The sequence below is a fragment of the Tursiops truncatus genome, chromosome 15, assembly GCF_011762595.2.
Source record: "Tursiops truncatus isolate mTurTru1 chromosome 15, mTurTru1.mat.Y, whole genome shotgun sequence".
Lineage (NCBI taxonomy): Eukaryota > Metazoa > Chordata > Mammalia > Artiodactyla > Delphinidae > Tursiops > Tursiops truncatus.
Window position 1 is genome coordinate 37,810,853 of NC_047048.1, and position 23,703 is coordinate 37,834,555.

At 50.5% G+C, this 23,703-nt stretch overlaps 1 protein-coding gene across 15 annotated transcripts in view; it reads right to left on the reverse strand.

Moving 5' to 3' along the window:
* RAB11FIP3 (RAB11 family interacting protein 3) overlaps window positions 1–23,703 on the reverse strand; it is a 79,566-nt gene that overhangs the window by 23,912 nt on the left and 31,951 nt on the right. For 8 of the 15 annotated variants that reach the window (XM_033840087.2, XM_033840091.2, XM_033840093.2 and 5 more), the window contains 2 exons: window positions 15,103–15,196; window positions 7,159–7,253 (listed from right to left, as the gene is read on the reverse strand). In XM_033840087.2, coding sequence (XP_033695978.1) covers window positions 7,159–7,253; window positions 15,103–15,196 — 189 coding nt within the window. Of the gene's footprint in view, window positions 1–1,598; window positions 3,757–7,158; window positions 7,254–15,102; window positions 15,197–23,703 lie in introns of those variants that run through there. The other 7 variants (XM_033840094.2, XM_033840092.2, XM_033840085.2 and 4 more) reach the window with 4 other exon arrangements.

A 23,703-nucleotide genomic window follows, 5' to 3' on the forward strand; every position in this document is an offset into this window, starting at 1 on the left:
TCCGCACCTGCGCCCGATGGAGACCCAGGGCCCATCCTCGGTCTGCCGTCCAGCAGCCGTGTGTTCCCAGCCCGGGCTCTCGAGCATCCGAGCTGTGCTGCCTCATTTGTAGATCAGGGGCTGCAATGCTGATCTCAAGAGGTCGTAACCACTCAAGACTTAGAGATCACACAGGCGGGTACGAGAACAGAGCCTGAAAGCCGGGGGCTCACGTGTCATAGGTGGTGCAACCTCTGCCTCCTGCACATAGGACAGAATGAAGCAGGGAAGGCACCCGAGGTACCTACTGCACGCATTCCATGCCGCTCCTTATTTCCAAGGGAAAACCTGATATTCCTTGGAATCTCAGGCAACTAAGTCATTCACAAAGAGCGTTCATTTCAAAATCTGAAATCAGGAAATCCCTTCAAGAGGCCTCCACTCTCCTTCTCCTCACCACCAAGCAGGTGGCTCTGGGCTCAGCCTGCAGGTAGGGACACTGTCCGAGCCAGGCAGGCTCCACCATGTGCGAGGCTGGGCCCGCTGCTCCTGGGCTGAGGGACAGTTGCCCGGAGCCCTCCCCTCCCCTCTGTTCGCCCTCGACCCGGAAGCAGGCGGGTCTTGGACTTGGACTGGGGGCCTCAGAGATGGCTTCCTGTAGGGGACAGAACGTGAACCTTGAGGTCAGCGTTTAGACAGCCAACCACCACCACTTCCAGCAGAGGCTCCTCTGGCCAGTGTGGCCCCAGGTCCTCGCAGGCAGCGGGGTGCGCAGAAGCGCCGGCCAGCTCGGTGCCGGGGGAGGCCCAGAGCTCGGGCCTGTTGACCTCACCTGCAGTCATGCTGCTGAGGCCGGGCTGCAGCCGGAACCCTCCCTGGGGCCTGGAGGACGGTTCAGGGTGGAAGTAATTCCTCACAATGCAAGACGAAGCAGATGCCATGCAAACCCGACTGCGCCCACACCTCGCAAGCAGACATGCTCACCTTCCATCTTCATTCCTAAAGCAAGCCCGGCCCCGGAGCACACAGAGCAGCCCCAGGGGCAGGAGGCCCAGAGGCTCCAAGAGGACCCCAGGGCAAGGCCCAGGGAGGGCCAAGGGGACCGGGAGGACGGGGCCAGCTCGTTTCACAGACACTACCCACCTGCTCACCCCCTGAAGTCCAGGCTGTCCTGAATAAATTTCAGCAAGCCAGATAGTTTTCTAGGGCAGGCGGGTGAACACCTGCCTTTTAAGAGGGCAGAAAACTGTCTGTGAGCGTGGTCCACTGGAGGAACACCGAGGGCTCAGAGAGGCACCCCAGCAGCCCCCATGTGCCGCCAGACAGGACCTCGCTTTGCCAGCCCACCGTCTATGCCGCCAGCTTAAAAATGATTACAAATTACACGTTAGGATAAGCTCATGTGGAAATCAAAGTGCACATTAGAAAGCTTGGCTGTGTTTCCTCACCGGTTAACAAACGCTGGGCCAGCGGGTGGGCAAGGAAGCCCACGCTCACGGCCATCAGTGAGGGGCTCGAGGGCGCCCAGGCCTGCCTGGGGCCCTCGCTGTCTGGTCATGGTTCCTCCAAGGGGAACAAGCTGCCGGGCAGACCGTGGCCGGTGTCCAGCCTCCTCTTACCCTTAGATGCCAGCCTGGCCAGGGCCCGGCTCCTCACACCAGCTCCAGGAAGGGCGCGCTCGTGGAGACAGCCTTTCCATGGAATTGGAGCGCTGGGGACTCTGTCCAGACCGGTCATCAGCTTCCAGCGGCCTTCTATTTGCTCATCGTGCTGAGGTTCTGCAAAACCTGTGTGTCCACCTGAAGGTACATCGCTGTCTCGGAAGAAGTTTAACCCACTCCCAGATATGCTCCATTAAACCTGCTGCTCTAGCTGGCAAGGGGGGCAAAGTTCAGGAAGTGCTTGCTGGGTTTTTCACAGTCAGATCTCCAAACAGAGTGGCTTTTGTTCTTGATTTTCTAACCTTTCTGATAAGAGTCTGAACAAAAGACCTATTTCTCCATCATCTTATTAAGGCCAAGAGTTGGAGGAGAAGGGAGGGCCAGAGAAGGCACAGCAGAGACCATGCTTATCGTTCCGCTGGCGCCTGCTCTCTGCGACTTTCCCATCGCCCCTCTAGAAGTTCTGACACGCGCTCGTCCCCATGGGCAGCAGGTCCTCTGCCAGTCCACCCTCCACCTCGCTCAGACTCTCGGACCCGGAACCTTCTTCTCATTCCCAGAACGTCAGCGACAACCCTCATTCACCGCCCCGCCCTTCCCCCTTCTCAGAATCACCACTTTCTCCTGGGGAATTCCCTGGATGTCCAGTAGTTAGGACTACGTGCTTTCACTGCCGAGGGCCCAGGTTCAATCCCTAGTCAGGGAACTAAGATCCCACAAGCCATGTGTTGAGCCCAAAAAAATTTTTTAAAAATGATAAAAATAAAAACTTTCTCCTAGGAGCTCTCCTACAAGCTGGGGCCAAAGGGATGCTCAGTCAAACACCGGAAGTCACGGGTCCCCCAAAGCGTCCCCAGCAGGAAAGGACTCGGGAGCAGCAGTCCACCAAGTGCTACTGCATAGTGCACCCTGACCAGCACCGCTGTGTGCCCAGCCAGAAAATGTTCAACGAAAGGCTTATTTATCTCTGAAGATCGCCAGCAGAGGGTCTCCAGATGTGGTATTGGATATAATACACGTAATCTTCACTCATATCGTTATGGTACTTATTAGGATTACATGATTCAAAACATTTTTAAAAAACAGCTTTCTACAAGTTTCTAAGCACCTAATTCCACTCCCCTCAAAATTACAACTAAAAATCTTGAAAAGGGGGCTTCCCTGGTGGTACAGTGGTTAAGAATCTGCCTGCCAATGCAGGGGACACGGGTTCAAGCCCTGGTCCGGGAAGCAACTAAGCCCGCGGAGCAACTAAGCCGTGTGCCACAACTACTGAGCCCGCGTGCCTAGAGCCCATGCTCCACAACAAGAGAAGCCATCGCAATGAGAAGCCCGTGCACTACAACGAACAGTAGCCCCTGCTCGCTGCAACTAGAGAAAGCCCGCGCGCAGCAACGAAGACCCAACACAGCCAAAAATAATAAATAAAAATAAATACATTTATAATAAATAAATAAAATAAAAACCTTGAAAAGCATAAAAACACACGGAGGAACTTTTAAGGCCCAACACTGTATGATTCTAACCAGCTCTACGACATTCTGAAAAAGCAAAACGATGGAGACAGTAAAAGATCAGAGGTTGCCAGGTGCTAGTGGGAGGAAGTGACGAATTTGGGGGGCAAAGAGGATTTTTAGGGCAGCGAAACTGCAATGGTAGATACATGTCATGAATTTATCAAAACCCACAGACGGTACACCACCAAGAGTGAACCCTAATGTAAACCATGGCCTTCAGTTAGTTACAATGTATCGACATTGGTTCACCCTTTATAACAAATGGAAGATGTTCACTGCCGGGAAACTGTGTATGTGTGTGGGGTGTAATGGGAACTCTCTGTACCGTCTACTCCATTTTCTGTGGAGCAGAAAACCTAAAACTGCTAAAATGTGAAGTGTGTTAATTCTTTTAAAGCAACCAAAAAACTTAAAAAGAAATATTCCCTCCTTGTTGAAAAAAAAATTAAGATCTAAAAACCTGAGAAGCATTCCTGCTGCATACTCTGAAACGTCAGGTTCCCACCCACGTCCTTGCAAGGTGACAAGCGCGAGGTGGGGGATGGCACACCTGAGAGTTGAGGCACCATAAAGGTGGGAGGGCGGGCTTCCCTGGTGGCACAGTGGTTGAGAGTCCGCCTGCTGATGCAGGGGACACAGGTTCGTGCCCCGGTCTAGGAAGATCCCACATGCCGTGGAGCGGCTGGGCCCGTGAGCCATGGCCGCTGAGCCTGCGTGTCTGGAGCCTGTGCTCCGCAATGGGAGAGGCCACAACAGTGAGAGGCCCACGTACCACAAAAAAAAAAAAAAGGTGGGAGGGCCACACTTGTCGGATGCCAGGGGGGTCTGCCCTGCAGAGGACAGGAGCCAGCGATCGGACAGCACCCCAAGCCTGCTCCGCCCAGGCTTCAAGAGGCAGCCCCAGCGTCAGTGGGCCTCACCCTTTTGGTTTTTTTTTCTTTTGTTTTTTTTTTGCGGTACGCGGGCCTCTCACTGTTATGGCCTTTCCCGTTGCGGAGCACAGGCTCCGGACACGCAGGCTCAGCAGCCATGGCTCACGGGCCCAGCCGCTCCACGGCATGTGGGATCTCCCCGGACCGGGGCACGAACCCGTGTCCCCTGCATCGACAGGCGGACTCTCAACCACTGCGCCACCAGGGAAGCCCGGGCCTCACCCTTTTGGATCAAATGTGTTGACGCCTTTTACTATCCTGAGTAACAAAACTCATTGTATTAGTTCCCTGGGGCTGCCAATTTCTTTTTTCTTTTTTAAATTTAATTTAATTTAAATTTCGGTGGGGTTTTTTTTGGCTGCATTGGGTCTTCGTTGCTGTGCTTGGGCTTTCTCTAGCTGCAGCGAGCGGGGGCTACTATTTGTTGTGGTGCACTGGCTTCTAATTGCAGTGGCTTCTCTTGTTGTGGAGCACGGCTTCTGGGCACTCAGCCTTCAGCAGTTGCAGCACGCAGGCCCTAGAGTGCGCAGGCTTTAGTAGCTGTGGCACGTGGGCTCAGTAGTTGTGGCTCGTGGGCTTAGTTGCTCCGTGGCATGTGGGATCTTCCCAGACCAGGGATCGAACCTGTGTCCCCTGCATTGGCAGGTGGATTCTTAACCATTGCACGACCAGGGAAGTCCCAGGGCTGCCAATTTCTAACTACCATAAACTGGTGGCTTAAGACAACAGGAATATATTCTCAGAGACCTGGAGGCCAGAAGTTGGAAATCAAGGTGTCAGCAGGGCTGAATTCTTCCTGAGGCTCCAGAGGAGGACCCTTCCTGCCTCGTCCAGCTCCTGGTGGCTAGGGGATGTCTCGGCTGGCAGCCATGTTCCTCCAGCTCTGCCCACGTCTTCATACCGCCTTCTCCCCGTGCGTCATCTCCCTTTCTCTTCAAAGGACATTGGTCATTGGATTCAGGGCCCACTCTACCCAGCATGATCCCATCTTGAGATCCTTAACTTAACGAGATCTGCAAAGACCCTTTCTCCAAATGAGGTCACATTCACGGGTTCCGATGTACCTTCTGGGGAGTACCATTCAACCCACGACACCCACATACACATCAAATACAAAGAATCAGTATAACGCCCTCACGGAAATACGAGACAAGAACAAAACGGACGACATTGATGGTAAAGTGTGTGCTGGTGTGTCAACAGGCAGGAGAGATCTGCTGCTGGCCGACCACTAAGTGAGGAGACGGGGTTCTCTAGACACTCTGAACAAGAAAAGCAGGCTCTCCCCTGACCTAGCTGCACTTCTGGAAAGTTCAAGGTGTGTCATTCCACACATAGCCTTCCATGCCTCGCCATCCCACAGTCTCGGGGTCTGGCAGCTGACTTGACAGCTGACACGTCAGGGTCCTGCACACCCTCAGCCCTGCCCGGCCACACCATGCCTCACAGCCAGCACACGTCCCAGCTGGGCACTTAGCCTCCATGTACCAGGACTGGGCCTGGCACCACCAGGTCACACAAAGAATGAACACACCAGCTGTTGCTGAATGGGGGACGCAAGGTGGGGTTGTCCCTGCCCTCAGGGGCTCAGGCCCAGGTGGGACTCTAGGACAAAGCTGTGAGGGGTGAATGCTCCCAGGTGGCTTGGAGGCCTGTGCTGGCAGAAGTGAGAGACAGTCAGGAAGGAACCTGTGTCATCTGGGGGGTGACTAATACCTGGGCAGTTTCTCAGAGCAGGGAACAAGCTACAGAGACACAGAAGAGGGCAGTGGGATCCTGTGGGGTGTTACCATTCACAGGGACTCTCAGAAGCTCTTCATTTCACAAAGGAGCCCGTGCTCTGGCCTTGCTTGGCAGTCTGGCAGAAGGGGATAGCAATGTCACAGGAGAGCCTGCCCCTCTGCTGACAACAGGCCACCAGCCCCGGGTGCACAGCACGGAGAGCAGACGCCCGCCAACCACAGTGTCCCCACCAGTGTCAGAATGAGCCCTGCCTGCCTGCCCTTCATGCCATTCCCCACAGAAATGTGGGGATGACCAAGAGGCACATGAAAAGATGCTCAACATCATTAATTATTAGAGAAATGCAAATCAAAACTACAATGAGGTATCACCTCACACCGGTCAGAATGGCCATCATCAAAAAATCTACAAACAATAAATACTGGAAAGGGTGTGCTGAAAAGGGAACCCTCCTGCACTGTTGAATGTAAATTGATACAACCACTATGGAAAACAGTATGGAAGTTCCTTAAAAAACTAAAAATAGAGCTACCATATGACCCAGCAATCCCACTACTGGGCATATACCTGAGAAAACCATAATTCAAAAAGAGACATGTACCACAATGTTCACTGCAGCGTTATTTACAATAGCCAGGACATGGAACCAACCTAAATGTCCATCGACAGATGAATGGATAAAGAATATGTGGCACATATATACAATGGAATATTACTCAGCCATAAAAAGAAATGAAATTGAGTTATTTGTAGTGAGGTGGATGGACCTAGATCCTGTCATACAGAGTGAAGTTAAGTCAGAAAGAGAAAAACAAATACCATATGCTAACGCATATATATGGAATCTAAAAAAAAAAAAAAAAAGGTACTGATGAACCTAGTTGCAGGGCAGGAATAAAGACGCAGACACAGAGAATGGACTTGAGGACATGGGGTGGGAGGGGGAAGCTGGGGCGAAGTGAGAGTAGCATCGACATATATACACTACCAAATGTAAAATAGATAGCTAGTGGGAAGCAGCAGCATAGCACAGGGAGATCAGCTCGGTGCTTTGCGATGACCTAGAGGGGTGGGATAGGGAGGGGTGGGAGGGAGGCTCATGAGGGAGGAGATATGGGGACATATGTATGCATATGGCTGATTCACTCTGGTGTACAACAGAAACTAACACAGTATTGTGAAGCAATTATACTCCAGTAAAGATCTATAAAAAAAAAACAAAAAACAGCCGTGGGGACCAATGAGTGAAGCAGGATTTAGGGTACATGAGGAAGAGAGGGTGTATCTGTCAGATGCCCGCTCAGCTCTCCCGGGAAGACCACTTGCCTCAAAGGTAACGAAGTCATCGAACTCCTCGGGGCAGGCTGGCGGCTCCTCGTCAGGGGCAGGCGTGACACTGCAGAGCTGGCCGTCGGGATCTGCTAGAGAAAGAAGACCCGGCTCAGCAGGTGGCCCAGAGTATCCCCAGAGAGGTCAAGGGGGAAGGTGCGTGCGTGGTGGACATGAGCAGGACCTGGACTGGCCATGAGAAACCCCGGGGAAAGGAGGCAAGCAGTGCAGCCCCCGGGGAAACAAGGCTTTGGGCCAGACTCCACGTTCTATTTATTTTGGCCATGCCACGCGTCTTGCAGGATCTTAGTTCCCCAACTGGGGACTGAACTCAGGCTCTTGGCAGTGAAAGTGTGGAGTTCTAATCACTGGACCGCCAGGGAAGTCCCAGACTCCACGTTTTAAAGAATCTGTCTTGTCTGGGGAGGTGTCAGTGTGATAACATCTGTCCAAGGTGCTGGACCCATGGCAGCTTTTATTTTCTCCCTTTTTACTTAACTTTACCTTCTACAACACATTTTATTTTATAATAATAATAAGTTTGAAGGAAACGCTATCGTTTCATGCTGGATAACGCTGACGTCAGCACCAGAGACCCCACTTCTCAGACACGAGCCCACAGCAGTGGCCCTTCTGCAGAAAAAGCTCTGCTCCCATGGCCTCTAGGCAATGTCAGGGCATAGCCCGTCCCAAAGAGCATGCAAGACGCCTATGTTTCCTGAAGCTGCTTCATTACTGTGATATCATAGGAAATATTTATTTGGTCTTTGTCTCCATTGGTTCCTGGCACAGAGCTCCTAAAACCCCGGGGATTTCCTGAGTGAAGGGGTGAAATGAGCATCTTTTATTCATAACAAGCCCCTTTCAGCCTTACCTGGGTTCACACCAGTGAAGTGACTCTCAGAGGATGGGGGCTGGTTGCCAGGGAACTTTCAGCCCCACTCCTGACCTCTGATCTCCCGGGATGGGGAAGGGCTGGAGATGCAGCTGATCTCCAACAGCCAGGGATTAAACAGTCCTGCCCGTGTAATGGAGCCTCCACACAAACCCCAAATGAAGGGGTTCGGGGAGCTTCCGGGTTGGGAACACACTCAGATACCAGGAGGGTGGCACATCCCAAACTCCATGGGGACAGAAACCTCTCCATGCCAGACCCTGCCCCATATACCTCTTCACCTGGCTGTTCATTTGTAACCTTCATAATATCCTTTATAATGAACTGGTAACAGTCAGTAAAGCGCTTCCCTGGGTTCTATGAGCCATTCTAGCAAATTATCAAACCTGCGGAGGAAGTTGGAACTCTCGATTTGCAGTCAAGTCAGACAGGAGGGAGGGTGACCCGGGCACCTGGGCAGTTGGTGTCCCAGGTGGTATCCACAGAGCACAGAGGACTGCGTGGTGAGGAAAATCCACAACACAGATCACAGCAGTGACTACTCACACACATCAGTTCCTTGTTGAGTGTGTTTCACGTGACCTAACAAAACATCAGTCACTTATTCGTATGGAGTAGAGGCCTTTGAGGGCCAAGTGGACCAGCAAGCCTCCTGATGTTCCTGGGAAAAGGACTCTGAAGGGTCAGCACTGGCCTCCTTGGCCAGAGGACGCTCTTCTCTGGCATCTGGACACCACGCCCACAGGGCTCTGAGGCTTGGAGTCACAGGACAGCCTGGGGAGGGGGATGGACGCTGCCGGACCCCTCAGTGGCAGGACACGTGGCTATGTACTGTTTTTGAAGAGCTCTCAATTTGAACAGAATAATCATGCTTCCCCTCGACAATCAAGCAGATTCAAACGTTTACACGTTCAGTAACTGTGAGATGCTGCTCCAAATTCAAGACTGCAAAAGCCCTTTGGCTGCTTCCGTCTTAAGAATCACAGGTACTTTTGCTGCAGTTGCTTTGTACCATTTTCCCTAGGGGAGTGTAGCTCAGACGGTGGCTGGAGTGAAGGAGCCTCAGAGCGTGACAGGCTGGACCTGGACCCCGTGCTTGCTGCCCACCATGCCAGCCCACAGCCCTGCAGCCCCTCATTGGAGGCCTGGTCTTTGGTGCAGGTGAACTATGGCAGAACCATAGGGAGAGGGTGACTATGGATGGAAGACTTTGGCGTCTGGGGCAGGGGAGGGAGAGGACCACTTACCCCAGCGGAAAGCTGTAAAACGCTAGGCTGACTCTGCCTACCTTTCCACTTTCAAATGTTAAGTCTTGCTTGCACTTCCAAAAACTGAAACAGAGAATTCAAAACTTTCAGAAAGCAGCCAATCATCTTAGCCATGGTGGACATGTGCTCAGATTCCAGGGGTGGGTCCTGCCCCATGCAGTGGAGGCACGTGTGAACGCAGCTCGCATTTCTACAATCTCGATGGGAACTAAATATGGTTCTTCTATCAGTTTTCTCAATTAAGTATCAGTTTTTACTGTTTATTTATCTTGTTCTTCCAGAGCCTGGGGGTGGGGGATGAGCCAGAGCAATGGCCCATTTGTAACAACCCGGCTTGATTTCATTCTATTCCTGAAACAAGGCCTGTGGCGAGGACAGCAGACTCCTGCGCTCCTCTGCAAAACTGGGTCAGTACACGGAGTCAGTGCTCCACTCCTGGACGCAGAACGGAAGCCTGACAGACGCGACAGGCCAACCATGGCCATGGCAGGGGTGCCGGCAGGAAGATGTTGAGGTGAGCTCTGGCTGAAAGCAGTTCAGGTGATCACGCTCCCATTCTCCCAAATGCTACGAGTTAACAATTTCAAAATCGTCTCTGACTTGTTTTTATTCTAATTTTATTTTCACTCTCCATTCCTAACAAAAGTTGAATGATGATGTCAAATTACCAAAAAAATAAAGGAGAAGCAGGGGGATTTCCCTGGCAGTCCAGAGGTTAGGACTGCCAGGGCCTGGGTTCAATCCCTGGTTGGGGAACTGGGATCCCACAAGCAGTGAGGCCAAAAACAAAAAACAAAAAAAAGGAAAAGCAGGGCCCACAGCCCTGACCCTCCCAGCAGTTCACCCACTGTGCGGGGAGGGGCGTCCCAACCAGCACTGCCCACTCCAGAAGAGGCCGAGTCTCCTGAGGCACCCAAGCTGCCCAGCCCAGCCCCCCAGCCTTCCTGCAGCCCCAAATGTGCAGCGTGGCCCCAGGTCCCCTTCCCAGACACCCTCTGGGAGACCTGTGTGCCCCCAGCTTCACCATCCCCCGAGTCCCATCACCTCCCGGGGTTGTCCGGGCTGTCCTCCACTAGAAAGCCAGCTCCACCGGTGCTGTGTCCCCGAGCCTGGAATGGTCCTCTCGGCAAAGCTGACGGCCCTGACAGGTCTCAGCTGCCCGCTCCCACAGCTGCAGCCCCTTCATCTGCCTGATTCAAGCTCTCATCACAGCAGCCTCCCCTTAGCCTGCCCACCCGAGGACCCCACCTTATCTGCTGGCCAGGCTGGGCCCCTGACCAACCCTGACAGACGCGACAGGCCGACCACCCTCTCTGCTCCCTCCGGCACATACTTCAGGAGTGGGGTCTGCTCTGCATAGGCTAAACTGGGGCGGGGGACACCAGCTGCAGTGTGGCATCATGCTGAGACTGAGCCTCACCCTCCCACACCACCACGTGGGACGCTGCTGTTCCAGAATATTCGTGCCACTGAAGAATCAAAGCACCACTTCCTAGAGCATTCAGGCTAACTCTGGGACAGCCTAAGAAGCTTTTATTTTTAATTACAGTGGAAATGTTACCAAAAAAGAATGCACAAATAATGAGACTCAGTGATGTGTGTGGGCCTCAGAGGCGGAACTTTCACCAAGTTGTCCTGACCTGGGGACTTCCCTGGTGGTCCAGTGGTTAACAATCAGTCTTGCAATGCAGGGGACGCTGATTCAATCCCTGGTTGGGAAACTAAGATTCCCACATGCCGTGGGGCAACTAAGCCCATGCGCCACAACTGGAGAGTAGCCTGCGCACCACAACGAAAGATTCCGTGTGCCACAAGAACCGACGCAGCCAAAAACATTAAAAAAAAAAAAAAAAAAAAAAGTTGTCCTGACCTGGAGGCTCTAATTCAGGAGGAAGTGAGGACAGAGGGCCCCCCAGCTGCAGGGGGAAGGGCCCAGGCCAAGGCAAGGAGGGAGGAGGGGTGTGGCGAGCCCCATCTCAGCATCAGGTGGAAGGTTGACCACAAGGGACAAGCAGGACCCAGGAGACAAGACATTCTCAGACAACCATCTTCTCTCACCAGGCTGATAAATCTATGCACACGAAACTTCGAGACACGTGCAACCAGGGGACAGCCTCGGGGACAGCAGCTGGCACCCCTCCGGCTCAATAGATGGGGGTCACTCTGCTCCCACGCCGGGGCCTGACGGGCTGGTGGCTGGAGAGCTCTGACAGCACACTGGGTCGCGCCCACCTGGTCATGAGTTTTCCAGGGAGCACATTCTGACTCCTGAGGCCCAGGGTTGGGACCCCCTAGGTCACGACCCCCCAGGAATTCCTACAGCTGAGCTTGCTCTGTTTCTCGTCACCTGTGGGCCTATCAGAACAGAGCAGCCACTGCCCAGCAACAGAATCGGGGACGTGGGCTCAGAGAGGCTCAGAGAGGGCCTCAGAACCACACAGATAGCCCCGGCACCGTCTCTCGCTGGCCACTGTCCTGTGCTCCTTCCTGCCCACGCCCAGGGCCCTTGACCCTTCAGAGAAAGCCCAGTCTCGGCCCTGGCTGGAAGGTGCCCCGTGGTCAGCAGCTGCTCCGTGGTCACCCCAGGGAGTGGTCCACACCACTCCCCCCAAGGCCATGGGCTGAGGGTGGACAGCAGCATGCCTAGCCTGGCTCATGTCAGGCCAAGTGTCCCAGCAATTCCCATAAGTTCTTGAACTCTAGAATGTTCTGCTGACATCCCAGTAGAGCACTCAGGGACTTTAGCACCTTCTTCCCCACAAAATGGCTTAGTCTCTGCTTACCTGAATATTCAATTTGTTTAATTACTGTGACCACATAAACACTGACCCCTCTGGCCAAGAGTATTCCAGAAGCACATTTTCCTCTTACTCCACGTCTTGTTTTTCCTGGCATGAGTGACTGCTTGCTGGTGTCCTGGGCTTGACCCCTATGCACCCACCACCCTCCCACCCCCAAGCCCTCGGGCAGAGCTGCGAAGCCTTCTCCAATGACCCACCAGTCCTGGGGCCCTGGCTCCCATCACCGCCAACCTGTGGCCAACCCATCACATGGGGTGAAGGTGAAATGAAGCTGCTGAAGACAAAGACCCACGGAGCCACCTCCTCTGGGACATGTGACCTCCTTACTGACCCCCGGGACTGAGACCAGGCAGCCCAACGCGGCGGCTCCAGCCCCACTGGGTCCGGACACCCATGGACCCAGCGGGAAGCTCTCAAGCACACGTGGCACACGCGTGAAAACCAGTCACACGGCAGACCTCAAACTCCAGGCACAGCACAGAGATCCCATTCTCTGACTATCACACACATGATTAGGTTCAAATTATTGACAAGATCTTAAAATACATTTAGAAATTGTTTAAAATAATTGATGAGTCAAAGAAAAAAATCACACTGGTTTGTTAAAACTAAGAGAAAAAAGCCTACACCTAGAGTTTCCCAAAGGTTAACCGAGGAAGCTGTGGGTGGACAAGCCAGCCCCCACCCCCACCCGCGTCCTGGGCGTGCCTGCGGTGGCCCCGGTGACCTTCCCGAAGGCCTGGCTTGGGTGTCTGCTGTGGGGTGGTGAGCACACCATACCAGGAAGAACCAAGACACACTGGAGGTGGAGAAGCAAAAATTTGCATGAAGCCACCAAAAAATTTTGTGCAAGGGATGAAGTTTTAAACAACTTTCTGTTTTAACCGCACACCTAACCTCCAAAAAATCACTGAAGGACTACAACCCACTGGTTACACAGATCCAGACACAGGCACGAAGCCTCCGCCTGCAGACTCTCAGCCTGGAGCCCAGGGTTCACCTCACCCACACCACCCCCTGTACGACCTCTGGGTGGTACTACCCAGCTCACCACACGGGCCTTGGGACTGCCCCCCACCTGGACCAGCCTCACGCCAGTCACGCCAGCTGGCCCCCAGAGAGGGCTGCCAGCCCGGAGCTGGCCCGTGAGGTCCTCCAGCCTGGCCCACCCACCACACTGAGGGCAGCTACACGGCCTCGGCATGTACCGTGCACACATGGGGTCCCCAGGCTGCGCGGGGCCTCAGACGGCGTGCATGCAGACTGACTGGGAGAAAGAGCCAGTGGGGACTTGGGGTTTAGGAAACCTTGCCCACGTGACACTGCTAGGCAATAACTTTGGGGCGGGGACAGACAAGACAGGTGACACTACCAACAACTGCTGATAAGACCCAAAGGCATCCCTTGACCCAGCCCCATCAGGTAACTGATGGTCCTGCCCAGGTCTGCACGTCCTCCTTTTCCTCTGCCAAGAGCAGGAGGAGGGAACAAGCCTGCGACTGGGACCTCCCACCACCCTCACCCCAGCACGTGGCCACAGATGGGGAATGAGAAGGAAAACTCTATTCAGAGCTTCGGGATTTTATTTAAAAGGACAGCATATGGGCAACCGGTGAGAGTGTGAAACGTTCGCTCTGGCAGTTCTGTAAGAAACTAAGCTCACAGCCAGCACGCGACCAGCCATCCCATCCCTGGCCACAGGCCCCAAAGCCATGACAACACTGTCCACACAAAGACTTGGACCTCAGCGTCACTAGAAGGTTCATTCATTGCGGGCCCAAACTGGAGACATATTACTGTCCATCACCTGGGGGGCGGACAAACTGCATAGGCATGCAGGTGAGCACAGCTCCACACGGGAAGAGTGCCCTGACACGCGGCAGCACGGGTGAGTCACAAGCATCACACGCGGGCGAGCACAACACGGGAGTGTGGCCAATGGTTTATTTATGTGACGTCCACGAGAGGCAAGGCTAATCCATGCTGACAGAACCAGCCAAGGAGATGCCGGCAGAAGGGAGGGGATCACTGGAAGGCCAGCAGGGAGCTGTCTCCGGGGACAGTAAGGCTCTGGGCAGGGGTCTGCATCCCAGCAGGAGAACATCAACATTCACAGAAGGGCACACAAGATTTGTGCATTCACAAAAGGTAAACTTTGACTCAAAATAAGACTGCAAACAAATACTGAACTCTAATGAATCAGTAATGACTGATACACAGGACAAGGTGTTTGGGGGAGTGTACGGCAGTATACCTGTCTAAAGTGCATCCCATTTAAAAAAAAAAGATGGATTGTTGGACAGATGTATGGGTGGATATATGATATATAATGACACAAACGCAGGAAGATGTTCCCTGCAGATTGTGGATGGCAAACACACGTGTGGGTGTTCATTGTGTAAGTCTTGCAATGTTTTTGTATGTTTGGAAGTTTTCATAAAAAAAAAACAGTTCTGGGGACTTCCCTGGTGGCACAGCAGATAAGCCTCTATGCTCCCAATGCAGGGGGCCTGGGTTCGATCCCTGGTCAGGGAACTAGATCCCACATGCATGCCACAACTAAGGAGCCCCCGAGCCGCAACCAAGGAGCCCATGTGCTGCAACTAAGAAGCCGGCAAGTCACAACTAAAGGAGCCCTGGAGCTGCAACTAAGGAGCCGGGCTGCTGCAACTAAGACCCGGTGCAACCAAATAAATAAATATTAAAAAAAAAAAATTTCTGGGGAAAGGGGCAGTAGACTTCTAACATTACAAATAAGTAGCTGAGTCAGTGAATTCTGGAGGACAGTGCGTGAGGAGCAAAGAACGAGGTGGGAGAGAGGGCCTTCTGAAACCTGGGATGTTTCAGGGGCTCTAAGGAGGAGAAGGCTCAGCAAAGGGAGCCTGAGGAGTGAGGGTCACTAATCGGGGGGCGGGGGGCTGAGGGAGGGGGCTGAGGAAGGGGTGAGGCGACAGAAGCCCACGGTGGGGTGACTGACCTCCATTTCTGATCGCTGTGATCCCTCGGTAGAAGTCTTCGAAACTAATCACGCCGAGCCCACTGGGATCCAAGTACCTCGTTAAGTCCTTCACCTGCAATGGCCAAGTGAGAATGTTATCGGAGCCTTCACACTTTGGGTGGTGGGGGGGTCGTGCATGTGACATCTCACCACATTCAGAGAAGCAGGCGGCTTGCAAGGGGCAGTGCTGAAAGTAAGGGCCATTAGGTCCTCTGACTGGAGTGCCAGCAACAGCTCCAGCCAGGGCACAGGTGGCATCTGGGGAGATGCTGCCAACAGTGCCCAGAACCATGAACCACAAACCACAGAATAAGACCCTGCTCTCAAGCCAAAAGCCATGCTTCTTGAGTGTGCTGAAGTTTTAGGCATTACTGCAGTCAGGATCCAGGCGCTATGCACAGCACAGACCCGCCCATCCCGACAGGCACCCCAGCCGTGCAGAGGCCTTAGTAAAACTGACTCCAGCAAGTAGACCCTGGACATCAGAAATAATAAAGAGTAAGTGGGATAATACACACATGATGTTCCAGAGAATGAAACTCTCCAAAAAGAAGATAAGTTTCTGTTTGTAAGTATAAACTGGATTTCATCAAAATTTAATACTTTTGCTCTTTAAAAGACACCCTTAGACAACACTGTAGATCAACTATACTCCAATAAAAATTAATTAAAAAAAAGACACCATTAGTATAACTAAAAGACACAGACTGGGAGAAAATCTTTGCAAATCATATATCTCATAAAGGACTTGCATCCAGAATGTATAAAGAAATCTTAAAATTCAACAAGAAGACAAACACAATTCATTTTAATGGGCAAAAGATTTAAACAGACATTTCATCAAACAACATAAATAAATAGCTGATAAGCACATGAAAAGATGGTCAAGATCCTGAGTCCTTAGGGAAATGCAAACTGAAACCATAAACGGCTGTAATGAAGACAACTGACAACAGCAAGTGTTGCCGAGGAAGTGGAGGCACAGGAACCTCCGACGCTGCCAGGAAGGGTGGGAAATGGTCTGGGAAATCTGGAAAACCAGGGCCAACCACACAACACAGAAACTCTACTCTTAGGGATCTTCGCAAGAGAAAGGAAAACGTGGGTCCAAACAAAGACGTGTATGCAAATGTTTACAGCAAGCGGCATTATTCAAAACAGCCAAAGAGCAGCAGCAATCCAGATGTCCACCAGCTGAGGAACGGATAAACACAATGTGGTCCCTCCATACAAAGGACTACTCTTCAGCCACGAAAAGGAATGAAATACTGACACACATACAACATGAAAGAGCCTCAAAGACATTCTGCTAGATAAAAAGCTGGGCACAAAAGACTACAAATTATATCTTCTCGCTTACAGAAAATTTTCAGAAAAGACAAACCTACAGAGCTCAGTGGTTTCCTGGGATTCTGGGGTAGAAGCAAGGGTTGACTGCAAACAGCACAAGGGATCTTTCTGGATCCCTTTACAACATCTAGAGATGTTGTAAAACTAGCCTGAGGTGAAGGGCATGACTCTATAAATTTTCTAAAATTCACAAACTGTACACTTTAAATGGATGAATTTTTTGGTATATATGTTATACTTCAACAAAACTCTCAAGAAACAAATGAATAGAAAGGTAAAAAGGATTCAAGGGAAACTGACAAATACTGAAGTAAGGCAAAGAAGATCTAATATATGGATATTAGAAGTCCCTCAGAAGAAAAATCAAAGCAAAGAACAAATATTAAAACTATACTTAAGGGACTTCCCTGGTGATCCAGTGGTTAAGAATCTGCCTTCCAATGCAGGGGACACAGGTTCAATCCCTGGTCGAGGAACTAAGATCCCACATGCCTCAGGGCAAGTAAGCCTGCGTGCCACAACTGCGGAGCCCACACACCACAACTACTGAGGCTGCACGCTCTGGAACCCATGCACCACAACTGGAGAAGCCCTCATGCTGCAATGAAGGTCCCGCATGCTGCAACAAAGATCCTGCATGCTGCAACTAAGACCCGACACAGCCAAATTAATTAATTAATTAGCCAAAGCAATCTTAAGAGAAAAAAACAGAGCTGGAGGAATCAGACTCCCTGACTGCAGACTATACTACAAAGTTACAGTAATCAAGACAATATGGTACTGGCACAAAAACAGAAATATAGATCAATGGAACAGGATAGAAAGCCCAGAGATAAACCCAAACACCTATGGTCAACTAATCTATGACAAAGGAGGCAAGGATATACAATGGAGAAAAGACAGTCTCTTCAATAAGTGGTGCTGGGAAAACTGGACAGCTGCATGTAAAAGAATGAAATTAGAACATTCCCTAACACCATACACAAAAATAAACTCAAAACGGATTAAAGACTTAAATGTAAGACCAGACACTATAAAACTCTTAGAGGAAAACATAGGAAGAACACTCTTTGCCATAAATCACAGCAAGATCTTTTTTGACCCACCTCCTAGAGTAATGGAAATAAAAACGAAAATAAACAAATGGGACCTAATGAAACTTAAAAGCTTTTGCACAGCAAAGGAAACTACAAACAAGATGAAAGACAACCCTCAGAATGGGAGAAAATATTTGCAAATGAAGCAACAGACAAAGGATTAATCTCCAAAATATATAAACAGCTCATGCAGCTCAATATTGGAAAACAAACAATCCAATCAAAAAATGGGCCGAAGACCTAAATAGACATTTCTCCAAAGAAGACATACAGATGGCCAAGAGGCACATGAAAAGCTACTCAACATCACTAATTATTAGAGAAATGCAAATCAAAACTACAATGAGGTATCACCTCACACGGGTTAGAATGGGCATCATCAGAAAATCTGCAAACAACAAATGCTGGAGAGAGTGTGGAGAAAAGGGAACCCTCCTACGCTGTTGGTGGGAATGTAAATTGATACAGCCACTATGGAGAACAGTATGGAGGTTCCTTAAAAAAACTAAAAATAGAATTACCCTAGGACCCAGCAATCCCACTACTGGTCATATACCCAGAGAAAACCATAATTCAAAAAGACACATGCACTGCAATGTTCATGGCAGCACTATTTACAATAGCCAGGTCATGGAAGCAACATAAATGCCCATCGACAGACGAATGGATAAAGAAGATGTGGTAAATATAAACAATGGAATATTACTCAGCCATAAAAAGGAACGAAATTGGGTCATTTGTAGAGACGTGGATGGACCTAGAGACTGTCATACAGAGTGAAGTAAGTCAGAAGGAGAAAAACAAATATCGTATATTAATGCATATATGTGGAATCTAGAAAAATGGTACAGATAAACTGGTTTGCAAGGCAGAAACAGAGACACAGATGTAGAGAACAAACGTATGGCCACCAAGGGTGGGGGTGTGGGATGAATTGGGAGATTGGGATTGACATATATACACTAATATGTATAAAATAGATAGGTAATAAGAACCTGCTGTATAAAAAATAAATAAATAAAATTGAAAACTATACTTAAGAAAAATTCCCTAGAATAAAAAAAAGTTTTTAACTACATATTTGTTTTCTTCCTTATTTTTTTCCTTGAGACTTTATCTTATTTTTTTTTAATTGAAGTACAGTTGACTTACCATGTTTCAGGGGTCAACTACCTATTGAGAGAATATATCACATCCCTAAGAATATCAACTCCCATCCCCAAAAGACCTCATACAAGACTTATTCTGGTGAATTTCTTAGACTTTAAAGGAAAAGAAAAAAATCCTTTGAATATGCAAAAATCAAGTGATTTATAGAAGAAAATTAAATGATCATTAACATTTCTGGCAGCAACACCAAGTAACAAGGGATATTCGAATTCCACCAGGCCATGTGTTGTTGAGGACTGGGATCCCCAACACGACTGAGAAAGGAGAAAAAGATATAAGACTGAAGATGCCAGGCAAATACCCTATAATTCTGATTTTGAATTTTAAGTACCACCATGAAGCATCACTCATGATGTACTAAAAACAAAACAATCACTTTCTATTCTGTCCACTTAGCAGTCAGCACCCCTCGCACCCAGGTGAAGGTATTTACATTCCAATTCCCATTAGAGGGAACCAGGACCCTTGGAGAAGTGCTAGGGAAAGTGCAGGCTGAGCCTGGACTATTTTGTCATCCCTGAGAGCAAAGATGCTGTGAAAGACTTTGTCAGGTCAACATCAAAGAACGCAGGAGCCAACACAAAAGTGAGCTGATCTGAGCACTGACTGGACACACCAAACTCGCCTCAACTCACAATGGAGTGACTGCAGTAAAAGTCACTGATCATCACTGGAGACACTAGGGAACCCACTTATTACTGTGAAAACTAACCCATAAAGGGAAAGAATCAAGTGGTGGGCCTGCCTTCCCTACACAGGCATAATGGGGCCACAGTATATGAACGAGGGCAATAGCTCTGTACAGAGCATCCCAGCTACTAAGCGCAGCAGTGATGGGACCAGAACAGCAGGTCCTGCCCGCGATCCTTGGTGAGGTAACAACACGTCACACATCACACAATACGATGTTCAGTGCCCCCAAGGGCACAGAAGACACACCCAAACACCACGTGTCTCCTGATGGAACAGCGAGACACTGCCTGAATCCACCCGGAATCCAACTGCCAATTTACAGGAAATACAATGATCAACATGTGTTAACAATACTGAGGAATATAATCAACAAAACCCAGTCCGTGAGACCCTTGACAGAGACAGACAAGGGACCTGCTGTCTTTAAGGGAAAAAACGATGGAGAGGAACCTTTATTAAGAGACTCAGGGGCTTCCCTGGTAGCGCAGTCGTTGAGAGTCCGCCTGTCGATGCAGGGGACATGGGTTCGTGCCCCGGTCCGGGAAGATCCCACATGCCGCGGAGCGGCTGCGCCCGTGAGCCATGGCCGCTGAACCTGCGCGTCCGGAGCCTGTGCTCCGCAACGGGAGAGGCCACAACAGTGAGAGGCCCGCATACCGCAAAAAAAAAAAAAAAAAAAAAAGAGACTCAGGAGAGGGACGTCCCTGGTGGTGCAGTGGCTAAGAATCCACCTACCAACGCAGGAGACACCGGTTCGAGCCCTGGTCCAGGAACACTCCACATCCCGCGGAGCAACTAAACCTGTGCGCCAAAACTAGAGCCTGTGCTCTAGAGCCCGCGAGCCACAACTACTGAAGCTCCCAAGCCTCGAGCCTGTACTCCTCAACAACAGAAGCCACCACGAGGAGAAGCCCGCGCACTGCAACGAAGAGTAGCCCCCTCTCGCCGCAACTAGAGAAAGCCCACGTACAGCAACGAAGACCCAAAGCAGCCAAAAATAAACAAATTAAATAAATTAATAAAAAAAAGAGAGACTCAGGAGACACACATCAACCTACTACCATGCAGGGACTTTCTGGGTCTGGACTCAACTTTTTTTTTTTTTTTTTGCAGTACGCGGGCCTCTCACTGCTGTGGCCTCTCCCGTTGCAGAGCACAGGCTCCGGACGTGCAGGCTCAGCGGCCATGGCTCAAGGGCGCAGCCGCTCCGCGGCATGTGGGATCTTCCTGGACCGGGGCACGAACCTGTGTCCCCTGCATCGGCAGGCGGACTCTCAACCACTGCGCCACCAGGGAAGCCCTGGACTCAAATTTTTTAAAGCTTTTAATCGTATTTATAAGATAACTAGAAGCTTGAATACTGACTGATGCAGGATACTGAACACTGATTATTTGATGATATTGAGGAACGGCGGTTAATTTTTATAGGTGTGACAATGATATTTTGGTAATTTTCCCAAGTGCATTGCTTTTTTTTTTTTCTTGGCCACGTCATGTGGCATGTGGGACCTTAGTTCCCCGACTGGGGATCGAACCCGTACCCCCTGCGTTGGAAACATGGAGTCTTAACCACTGGACTGCCAGGGAAGTCCCAGCGCATTGCTTTTTTGATATATACTTATTGAAATATTTAGAGGGTAAGGCATATATGTGGTTACATGTACGCACCCAGCTGGCATGGCTGAGAAGTGTCAGGGCAGGGGGGCGCACACCAGGAAGGCATCACACAATTCTCTCTAGTTTTCTATAGGCTTGAACTTTCCATAGTGAAAATAAAAGAAAAAAGGAGAAAAAGACCAAAGAAGAGCAAGAAAGAAAGAGAGGAAAGATGGGGGGAGGAGAGGGAGCAAAGGAGGAGGCAGTCAGCCAGGGATAGGGCGGACCTTGGACCACAAAGGGCTGACGCATGGACAGGGCACACTCGGGGAGGGGTACAGGCAAACAGGGCGCTCAGCGGTGGAGAACCCACTCTGGCCAAGGCCCCCCACAAGCACTGTTCTGTGCTGGGCAGGCTGGTGGACGCTGCCACAGTTAGCCCTCTCCCGCATCTGTTGATGTGCGTGGACAGGGACCAGCTCAAGCCAACTGACCCACAGCTCAGGATTCTCTAGCCTTCCCCCATCCCAGGGCCCACGTGTTCCTGAGACACTGGGCTTGGAAGTCCACGCAGCAGCTGACTTCTTGAGACCATGGAGTCTGAATCCTCCCTCCTTATCTCACGAAGGCCCTCATTCCTAAATCTCGCTTGCTGGGGACCTGAAATCCACAGCGGCCAATATGTCCTTAAGATTCCTAAGGGGACTTCCCTGGTGGCCCAGGGGTTAAGAATCCACCTGCCAATGCAGGGGACACGGGTTCGAGTGCTAGTCCGGGAAGATCCCACATGCCGCGGAGCAACTAAGCCCGTGTGCCACAACTATTGAGTCCGTGCTCTAGAGCCCGCAAGCCACAACTACTGAGCCCAAGTGCCACAACTACTGAAGCCCGCACGCCTAGAGCCCATGCTCTGCAACCAGAAAAGCCACTGCAATGAGAAGCCCGTGCACCGCGTGGAAGAGTAGCCCCCGCTCGCCACAACTAGAGAAAGCCCATGCGCAGCAACGAAGACCCAACACAGCCAAAATCAAAAAAAAAAAAAGTCCACTTTATTTTTCTTTATAATTTGGAGGATAAATCAATGTCCATGCAGCTGATGATTGGGGGATCGTTCTATTCTCTAAGCCCAAAGTACTCCATTCAGAGGCCTTCAGAAAAAACAACGAGCCTGGAAATTAAGAACCTGCCCTTTCTTGCAAAGAAGAGACAAAAAACCAAGCTCAGAGAAGTACACCCCCTCCAAGCCAGCTAACACCCGTCGGGCAGACAGACACAGGAGACCACAGAAACACCCCAGGAGAGAACCCCACTCTGCAACCAGCTGCAGGCAGATGGGCCCAGCTTCCACGTGGTTATTCTAACAAGAGAAATTTACTGGCAAATCATATTGTTTCTGCTACAGACGTGCAGACATAATCTGCGGAAGCCAGAACAACTTCTCCAACCACAGCTAACTCCAGCCACAGAAGCCCCAGTCACAGAAATCATGGGAAAGCACAGCCCTTCACAAGGAGAGCGACCCTCCTTCCTGCACCTGCTCCTTACCACTGTCCTTGAATTGTAACATTTTCAAAACAGCTTGTCTTTTATCAGAAGCACCTCAACCTAACTGACATTTACAGAACACTCCAGCCTATATAAGTAGAATCCTGACAAGTGTACATGGAACATTTATCAAGACAGTCTATATACTGGGCCATAGAACAAGTTTCAAAAGACTCAGGTCTCAAGTCAACATCATTAACCATTAGGGAATGTAAATCCCCACTGTAGTGAGGTGCATGTGTATCTGAGTGGCCAGAATGTAAGACTGGCCACACCACACACACCAAGTGTTTGGAGGATGAGCATTGGACTTCTCCTACACGCTGCTGCCAACTGGAAAATTCCACAACCACTTTGGGAAACTGTCTGGAAATTCCTAAGAAGGTTAGTCTTATTCCTACCACACAATCACACGAAAGAAGTCATTTCACTTCTAGGTGTTACTCAAGAGAAATGAAAGCAGACGTCCAAAGCAAGACTTGTAGACAAAGGATAACAGAAGCCTGATTTGTAATGGCCAAAAAAATGGAGACAACCCAAATGTCCATCCACACAAGAATGTATAAAATGTGGTATTCCATGGGGGGAAAAAATAAGCAGCAGCAGCCATGGTGACAAGAAGCAAAATGCTCTAGGGCCTCCTATAGCAATTCATAAACTTCACACCGACGTGCGGGTGGGCAGGCGGGGGCAGGAGAGAAGCTGATGGTAGCTCACCCCGAATGTCCACAACGAGGCCTGCAGCTCGCCCACCTAAAGGCATCTGACCTTCTTTCTAGGAGCATCTATAAAGCAGCTAAACTACGTGCCGTATATATACAACGGCTTTCCCTGCTGCCGAGAACTCCTCTCAGCTGTCCTGGGCTGCTCTGCCCAAGCACCTGGAGGGACCAGCCAGTGCCCGAGGCATCCAGAGGCCATCTGCCTCTGCACCTGGAGGGGTGATCCTAGATCACCTGTTACGATGAACTGATTAACCGCCCCTGGTTTAAGGGGGAGGGCTTAGAAAATTCTAAAATAAAAGCATCGTGCTGGTCTTAGATGGACAAGGTTACTCCTCATGTATCATGTTCAGGAATCCACTTTTGTCTTTAGACACAGGTGTTGCAGTGTCGCCAGCCGTGTCCTT